Source organism: Condylura cristata, unplaced genomic scaffold, assembly GCF_000260355.1.
Source record: "Condylura cristata isolate star-nosed mole 26May11 unplaced genomic scaffold, ConCri1.0 scaffold00005, whole genome shotgun sequence".
NCBI classification, from domain to species: Eukaryota; Metazoa; Chordata; class Mammalia; order Eulipotyphla; family Talpidae; genus Condylura; species Condylura cristata.
The window spans coordinates 12,773,568-12,783,058 of NW_004567106.1; the positions used below are offsets into that span (position 1 = coordinate 12,773,568).

A 9,491-nucleotide genomic window follows, 5' to 3' on the forward strand; every position below is an offset into this window, starting at 1 on the left:
CTCCTACTCCTGGATATAACAAGGAGGACGTAGCTTGGAATAAAATTAATCCTAGAATGGCATTAATATAAAAGTTCTACGTTGAATACCACATTTAATTTCCCCCTTCTTCAGAATGTAAAATAAATATTTTTCCATTGTCTGAAATACTGTAGGATTATATATACTATAGAAAAGCCTTTAGTAATTACGAAGAAACGCCAGTATTCTAGCTGACTTGGGGTAAGGATGTTCTGCTCACAGAATAATATCAGAAACACTCAAGGCATTCTGCAGATGGAAATATAATAGAAGTGAAAAAAACGCGGATGCCCCCCATCCATTTCGAAGTGTTCCTTCCGCCTAATTTCCGACATCTTAATAGCAGAAGTCAACCTTAAAAGTTCAACTTAGCCTGAAGTCTCAAGGGACACAAAAGTTGCCGAAGTCCGAGGAATGAGTCATTTTGCTCTGTTTTGATGAGTAATCTCAAGTGTCATGGAACTCAGCTCTCAAGAGGGGAGGGGTCGTCATATCTGCAGGCGGAAGACTGGTCACTCGAGATTGGATGCTGAGATCTCGATTTTCCTAAAATTGCGTCATTTCGAACCCAATGGGTCCGGATGTTCTGGGCACCGACGGCCTACCGTCTCGGAAATTCTCAATCAGACGCAAGCAAAGGAGAGGAGGCGGCTAATTAAATATTGAGCAGAAAGTCGCGTGGGGAGAGTGTCACGTGGGTTTCGACGCTCGTCGAGCCTCGGATAAAAACTGCGCGGCACCAGGCAAGCAAAACAGTGCTCTGTGACCTGCCTCTCCATCACCGCGGCCACCGAGAGTGCGCAACGCCCTAAGCGCGCAGACCAGCAAGAGAGAGCCCGCCGACCAGTCCTCCGCAGTAAGTACCTGCGCGGTCTAACACCGCCTTCTGCACCGCTCACGCTCCGTGGTGGCGGCTGTTAACTGTGAATGGACATCTGGGGGGAAGGGAGGAGCGGTATGACGGTGGGGGAAACAGCTGGGAGACGGGTTTCCCAAAAGCAACAGTCCCTGTGTTTTAACACCTGCAAAGCCTCCTGGCTTTGTGGATTGGTGGTTTGGAGGGTTGGAGGACTGGGGAAGTTGGGATCCAAGAAAAGGATCTGAGAAGCTTTGAAGCGCGATTCTCTTCCCTAAGGGTACAGGCGAGACTAAACCTTCCCTAAGTGTACAAGCGGCCCCGGGTTGTGGAAGCCAAAATTCGGCTCCCCAACTCTTGAGGTAGCCGCCTTCAATATTTCTTTTTTTCCCACTTTTTCCAGAAATCCAACATGAAAATTCTCGTGGCCTTGGCAGTCTTTTTTCTCGTGTCTACTCAACTGTTTGCAGAAGAAATTGGAGCTAACGATGATCTAAATTATTGGTCTGATTGGTCTGACAGCGACCAGATCAAGGTGAGACCCGGTCGCAAGTCAAGCCGCGCTGTTCTTACTGACTCGGGAGTTGTCACTTTCTCAGCCATAGCACCCAGGGTAGGCTGGCGGGCACCGAGGAGAGGGGCCACCACCCGAGGGGTCGGAGACGCGAGGGACTGGGCTGAAAAAGAACGCCACCCCTGGGCCCCGCGCGGCTTATTGATCCCAAGACCCAAGTTCTCTCCCGAGGGCTGCATCGTCGGATTTCAGTAACTCCTTGGAGGAATGGTTCCTACCTCAGTGAGCCCGAGGTTCTCACTAAAATCGGGCACAATAAACAACCTCTAGGGGTTTGGTCCCCTAAAAATGGGAATTTCGAGAACTCTGGTCCAGCTGCAAAGACCAGGCATCTGGCCACGCTTTGCGGGGGCAGAGGAGCCCTTGCTGGTCGCAGGCAGAAACAGCGGCGAGGGGATAGCTACCCGGGGCTTAAAGGGAAGGGGTGGAAGGAGAGCTAACTTCCTATCTTGACATTTATTTTTATGGACCTGAGGACGTAGCCGCCAAGTTTTCCTTTAGGTGGCTCTCAGGCTTTTGGTTCAAGGGAACGCGCCTCCGGAGAACAGAGAAAGTCGCGCCGTGTATGTCTTTTGACGAGCGCTGTCACCCTTTCCCAGCCCCCACACACCTGTGAGCCTTTAGAGCGGTGAGGTGTCTCTAAAATCGTTGCCAGAGACCAGACTTCTCCCGCCCTGAAGGAAAGCAGAAAGCGCGCAGAGATTGTTTGGTTTAGGCGGAGGCGCAGGTACTGAGTCCCACCGGGATCTGTTCTGGAGGGAGCCGCAGTCGTTGACCTCTACTCAGTCCTGGTCAGGGGAAGCCCGGCTTCTTTTTGCGTCTCCCAGAAGCAGGCTTCCGGGGCCTGATCCGTTGATCCCAGCCGCCTGCAGCGCTCTGGGACAGGGGAGCACCAAAGGAATGACTGCGGGTTCTGGGCGTGTAGCATTTATCTCCCACACACCTCTTTGCCCCTGCGTCTGTTCCTCAGGAGGAGCTGCCTGAACCCTTCGAGCATCTTCTGCAGAGAATCGCCCGGGGACCCAAGTCTCAGCAGTTCTTCGGATTAATGGGCAAGCGGGATGCTGGTGAGATGGGCAGCCAACCCTCTCTTGCTCTATGGAGATCCGCCAGTCTCCTTGTCCGTTCTCAGAGCACATGTCTCTGTTCTTTGGTTATTTACTTTTATCCTAAAAAGGGGTGTGATTCTGGGCGCCACACTGACCCATAACCTCACTCAAATACTGAGTTGCCCATGGAGGGAGGGAGAGATCCTTTTTTGCATGCTTCACTGTATTAGAATGACCCAAATCACCAAGAATGGGATCCAGCCTTGGCTAAGTGCTCTCTTGAATGAAGATCCAAACTTAAATGGAAGGTGCCTGAGTCCCCAAAGGGTTGTACTCCGAATGTCTAAGTGCATGTGGAAACTGATTTTAAATCATTGGGGTACACTTAAGTGTTCAGTGTCTCCTGAAAGGAATATTGAGTTTCCTTGAATTCATCATCACACCACTGGGTGGAACCTGTAGTTAACATCAATTCATCTCTTGTCAGATTCCTCAATTGAAAAACAAGTGGCCCTGTTAAAGGCTCTCTATGGTAAACATTTCTATAAATCTTTATTATAGTATTGTGAATGTACACCTAGTAACACTGAGACTGGGCAGAGATAAAGGTTCTTGACTATGTCTATTTAATGAGACAGATTTGCATCTCTCTCTTTCCTGAGCACCAAGTGGATGGCCCACCTTGAGGATGTGTGTCTTACAAGAAAACAGAAAGATGCCTATCAATTAGTAACAGATCTCAGGAATGTGGCAACCCTGGATTGAGCGGCCCATAGAAAGCATTTTAAAGTATTTTGTTTTTATTATTAATAATTTGGTTAGCATTTATGGCTCTGCTATATTTCTCAGGCTAGTATGTGAATGGAAAATAGTATATATTTTAAAAATAAATTTATATTAAATTATCTTTAAAAGATAAAATATAGCAACTTTTCAAACAAATCTATTGCAGTATACTATTGAAGGAGAATTACTGGGGCTTTGGTGGTGAGCAAGGTGTAATGACATACATTTATAGAGTTGTGAAAAATTCCCCCTAAAACATATACAATTGCTGTAAATCAATATTACATCAATAACCATAATTTAAGAAAGACCAAGTCTATTATTTGCTAATTTTATTTTTCTATTTTTTAGGACATGGCCAGATCTCTCATAAAAGTAAGTTCAATATTATCTTGATACTTATTAGATACGAATGTAAGTTACATTGAATTCCACTTTATATACCACCTGATCTTATTTTCTGTCATAACTTAATATTTTTAATTAAGACTATGTAAGAGTGGAAGGAAATCATATTACATGCGGAACATAATTGCTTAAAGTTCTATCATTTTGAAATACCATACTACAAAAAATATGATGCATTAATGTTAAAGATCCTGTATTTCTCAGCAAAAGTACTCCTGAATTCCTGACACAGAAACTGTGAATTAATGTTTATTGTTATTCTAAGCTGCTAACAAAGGGAAATGCTTCAAGTTCTATAAATTATTAATTTTAGATATAAGAATTTCAATGCGAAGGGTTAAAAAAAGTCCACCACACAGTCCTATTTCCCACTGTTGCTTCCCTTGCAAAAATATAGAAAAGCACAACCTCTTCCGATTCATTTCAGTATGCTGGATCATATAACATCTTTTATTACTAGGGTAATTCAGCAGCCAATTAAGACGATTGAGTGAGTGTCGAAGTAGTGAACCCATACAGAAATATAAAGGTAGAAAGAAATGCAGTTTTTGACCCCATAATTGAAGGGAAAACCTCAACCAATCAAAGTAGAATGCAGCATTTCTCAGGGCAGATAAATGGCAGAAAGTGACACTTAATGATTATTAGATCCCAGATTCCCAGGTAGTGGAACCAGCATGGACAGGATATCCCAGGGGTCCATCTTAATCATACCATTGATTCACTTACCTTGGCCTGGGTTTTGGTTCACTGGATGGCAGTGAGGCCACATTAGGATAACAGCCCTTTTCTCAACAAAAAGGTTTTAGCCAAGAGTCATTCTCATAGTGTAGTCAAAACAACCTTTTCTAAAGTCTTCTCTGAAAATAAATCTTATTCATGTTTACTTTCTAAGAATTTGACTTTCGAGGAAATAATATGGAGCAAAAATTCTATGTAATGAAAATAATTCTATTAGTGTTGAAACTAAAATACTTTCCAAATGGAGTAATTTCTTAAACCTAATAAAACTGAAATAATGACCTCTTAGAAGGTTATCATCATCAACTATAAGGATCTCACTTAACTCAGGTTCATTTCCTGAGAAATACAACATACTGAGTAATATGAAGAGATAACCCGGATATTTCTCTATAACACAAATGTGCAATTGACTCCCTAAAAACCAGGGCTAGCTCAAATAGAGACAATGTTTAAAACCTTTTAAGCCGATAAAACCTAATACAAATATAGGACTCTTGCTAATATCTGGTTATTGAAGTACTTTCACTGTATTGTTTGAGTCATTGATAACTTCATTTCTTTGAGCTCACCAAAATTTGAGATAGACATATATTTATATAAAGGCATGTGTTCAGAAACTTACTTATTGTTAGTGCTCGCTATAACAGTTTATTTCCTCGAAGATACACATATTAAATTACCCCTAAATGTATTTTTCCAGGACATAAAACAGATTCCTTTGTTGGACTAATGGGCAAAAGAGCTTTAAATTCTGGTATGTATAAAACCATAACTTTAAATAGTAACTTAAATCTACTTCTATTATTTTCTTTCTAAGGAATAATTTTCAAAACATTAAAAAGGAATAATAAATTTAAAATGACTATTATGGTGAAAAAAAATGAGTTGCAATAAATAAATCCAAGAATGGGTTTACAATATATTTTTCTCAAACCTTTAGCCTTTCCAGTGTCTGCCCCATTTAGTCATTACCCAACCTGAATCTTTGGCTAGCCTAATATTCTTTCCTTCATATCTGTTAATAGACCACATTTAACCTTACTGAATTAAGATATAAGGGTGGGCAGGGGGGATGGTATATGGGAAATAAGAATTATTTTTCACTTGTTACTAAGATATTTTGAAAGTGGTATAAGACATTGCATCCGGTAGTCTTCAACACAAAAAAAAAATGAACAAAACAATTCCATTAACAGAATTCATTCCTTCACAGAGTTATAGAAGCTCAAACTCTAAACATCCACTCCAGTGCCTTCAAAAAGGAAGATAATCAAATCATCCTAAATGGCTATAATTGGCTTGTCGAGAAAGCCATTACATTAGCAGGAAGGAATGCCACAATACTCATATATACTATTTTCATTCTAAACAACTTTTCCACTTGATAACTATATATTACCTTTCTCCTATTTAGTTCCTATCTTCTATGTAAATGTGTCACATACATATATCTGAAAATTCTCATTCTTTAACTCACTCATCACAGATTGTTAATGATAAATAACCCCTCTATCATTTTCATAAACATGGAACTTTTGTTACGTACATTCAGGCCTTATAGCTCCCACTTAAAGTTCTTCAGGAAAGCTATTCAAATTCTGTTGCCCTTAGTGAAACAGATTTCCAATAGTAATCATGCAATTAATTAGAAAGTAATCAGCAGCGACTTTATCCATTTAGAATATTTCAAATCTATATTTGAGCTGGTTTAATTCTTAATTATCTGAAAAGTCACACAAAAGTGATATCTCCTAGTATTTACATTGGTTCTCTACCTTTCACTTTTAGACATTACACTTTATTCTTCAGAAGAAATTTTCAGGCTGTTCAAATTTAAATTTTAAAGATGTAACCACTGTGTCTAATGAACATTTTAAACTTGTTTTATTATTTTGCATTATTTTCCAGCTTTTATTTAGAATGTAAATTTAAACTACACTGACTTCATTTGTACCAAAAGTATATACTAACCCTTTATTAGGAAAACTGTTGCTTTCTTAATAACTATTTTGGCCATCACCTCTCCACTTCCAGAACATTAATATAGGTTTGAACCTTAACTTCACAAATAATGGAAATATTGTTTTATGTAGAATTGATTAAATGTTATTAAATGTATTTAAATAATAAATTATAGAAAATAATAAATAGAATAACTGTGATAAGTCAGAATTGACTTATGACTAAATTTGCTCCTTCATTTTGGTTAAGAAATACGAAAGGAAAAGAATGGGCAAAATGTAATCCAGAGACTGTTCCATAAAATTTAGTTCAGGCAAAGTTATCCTAGTCTTCCTGTGGAGGCATCTGGTCCTTAACCATTTGTAGTCACAGACCTCTTTGACAAGCTGATAAATCTAGAATTCCTCTTCCAGGAGAAACCCTAAAACAGTTCATACACATAAAAATTTAATTACAGTTTCATAGGGTTCAGAGGCCAGGGAGGAAACTCTGCTTCCACTTAAGAAGACATACTCCTGCTAAATCACTCATCTGTCTTTCGTTAGTTAACACTGAACGCCTCACTTGTCTGAGGAACATAATTGTAATCTAAGGCTTGTCAGGAATTTAACTTAGGCTAGTCATCCTCCTAGTACAAACAAACCAGGGTAAGAAATGAACTCTTTTTCATCTTTCAGAATTTGTCCAGTTTGGGACTTAGACTGTTCTATTCCAACAGGGCATATATAGTTGATATTATATATAATATATTATATATAATTTATAAATATACATAATATATAATATATATAATCTTATAACTAACCTAAATGATAATTGGTCGCTAAAGTGATATAGGAACTGACATTACTGTGAACCTTTACCTCCTCTCTCAACAAATCCTCTCATTGAGAAAAAGTGTTTAGAATGACACCTGTGATGCCTTTCACAGTTTTTTCTGCTGTTTCTATTTAAATTCAGTATTTTCAACAGCATATATTGAGTTTTTCAAAGTTCACTACTTTCACTATCATGTGAGTATATGAAGGATTATCTAAAATGATAAAAAACTGACAAGTTTTTGATGCAGCGGTATAGTATTTAGCATTTTTATGGACTCAAACCACTTTGAAATTGCTTAGTTATATAAAATAATATAATGTAAATATAATTTTACACTAGACAATCATAGCAAATTACTAGCTACCTATATTAAGTACCTTCAGAGGAAGAAGTTAACCTTTCTCAGGCTACTGGGATGGCAGGAGATTAAGTTAAACTGTGTTGTTCTTAGATGACTCAAATGGACCTACTCACAGAGACAAGGCAGAGGATGGTTTTAGGTTCAAAAGCAATCCCTCCTTGGGAGGCATCCACATGACAGGAAGAAGGCTTCTCACCACTAGGTGCCAGGGTCATAGGAATTAGCAAACTTTTCCTGTAAAAAGCCAGTGGAAATATTTTAGAACTTGTGAACCCTGCAGGCTTCTTAGCAACTACCCAAAGCTGCCATTGTAATGTTAAAGTGGTCATAGATAATACACAAAGGGAGGGTGTGGCCATGTATCCATAATGTGTTATTTACAAAACAAAACACAAACAAACAAATCCATATGGAGCTGAATTTGGCCTGTGGTCTATAGGTTGTAGAGTCTGTCTTAGAATCAAAGTCCCACATTTTGATTTCATCCTACTACCACTGCTGGTTTCTTTAGACATTGTCTTTATAATGTACCATGGTGCCTTGAGAACACTGTAGAATGTAACAGCTTGAGAACACTGCTGAGAAGCAACATGGCAATAAATTGTGACATTATGCTTTGGGGGCACTGAATATATGATGGATGGATGACCAAAACAACTACAAACTTTGCCAGTAGGTCACTTCCTATCAGGAAACAGACTGAAGCAGAATTTGAAGATATCTAAATAAAATTCAGAAATTCTTCCATGAGGAAAACAAGTCACTATGAGTTTCAGGTAAATTACTTGTATATGCCTTGAACCTCAACTCAGTGAATCACCTTAAAAAACCTTTTACCTCTCTTTGTTCTCAGTGGCTTATGAAAGGAACGCGATGCAGAATTACGAAAGAAGACGTAAATAGACTACATAGTGTATTATTTATCGAGCTTCATTTGTGGTAATGGGCAATGAGAGGTAAAATGAGACTTGCACTATGAGGAGTAATTATTTATTTAATAATAATTGTTTTGAGTTTAAAACTCAAGAAGTGTTTATTTTTCATATTGTGCCCATATGTGTTGTAAAAGTGTGCTAGAATTCTAATATAATGACCCCTCTGAGTAGAAATCTGTGGTAATTTCCCAACAAAGCACAGTGTCCAAGTAAATTGTAAAACCCTGTCAATAAAGTCTCTGAAGAGAGAAATCACTTTTGGTTCAGATCAGACCAGCTGCTGCTAAGGAAGAAACTCAGAGTCTGGCTATGCTTCTCTATTTGTTTTCATGGTGGAAATGTACTGAGATTTGGTATCAAACTGTATTTGTATCCCTGAAGCATGTTTCATGTTTTGTGATAATATAGAGATGTTTTAAAAGTTTTAATGTAATTCTAAGGTCTTCATTTCATTGTATAATGTGTTGTGATAGTTAACATTTTAAATAAAAGAAAAAATATCTTGAGAATTCAGTCTTATTCTTTTATTAACACATATCAAATCAAGAGTTTTGGGGTTTTTTTTTTTGGTAGATGAAATATGTTCAAAATTGTTTTGACTGTCAAATAATGAAACATAAAGCCACTAATTTGTTTTCTACTGGAAAGTGTAATCTCAGTTTCGTTCTCACACATACATCTTCTTTTTTGCTAAATCATTTATCATGAGATCATTCATGGAGAAAACAATTACATTTGGGACTCTAAAGAGTAAAGACAAGTTCTGTTTATAAAAGCCTATATTTCCTTTTACAAAAAAAGATAACAATCTGTTTTAAAGATGTACTTTACTGGTTATTCCTTAGTGAATAAAACATCAGTGTGCTACTATTTCAGCCCTACTTCAAACCTAGGGAATAAATACAAAATAGGGATAAATACAAAGGAAGGTACTTGTGTATCTATTTAAGGGAAGTGATTGATATGTGTTCTA

General features: G+C 38.3%; 1 protein-coding gene across 4 annotated transcripts; it reads left to right on the forward strand.

Moving 5' to 3' along the window:
- The first annotated feature begins 756 nt into the window (after positions 1-756).
- On the forward strand, positions 757-9,024 carry TAC1 (tachykinin, precursor 1). Of its 4 annotated transcripts, XM_004676713.2 has the most exons (7): positions 758-877; positions 1,281-1,412; positions 2,422-2,518; positions 2,988-3,032; positions 3,638-3,661; positions 5,139-5,192; positions 8,437-9,024. In XM_004676713.2, the coding sequence occupies exons 2-7, from the start codon at positions 1,290-1,292 to the stop codon at positions 8,484-8,486; spliced, it is 393 nt and encodes a 130-aa protein (XP_004676770.1). In that variant the 5' UTR covers positions 758-877; positions 1,281-1,289; the 3' UTR covers positions 8,487-9,024. The 4 variants fall into 4 exon arrangements, with proteins under 4 accessions (XP_012576438.1, XP_004676770.1, XP_012576437.1 ...); XM_012720984.1 differs by lacking the exon at positions 5,139-5,192 and having other exon boundaries at positions 757-877; positions 8,437-8,942; XM_012720983.1 differs by lacking the exon at positions 2,988-3,032 and having other exon boundaries at positions 8,437-8,942.
- The last annotated feature ends 467 nt before the right edge of the window (positions 9,025-9,491 follow it).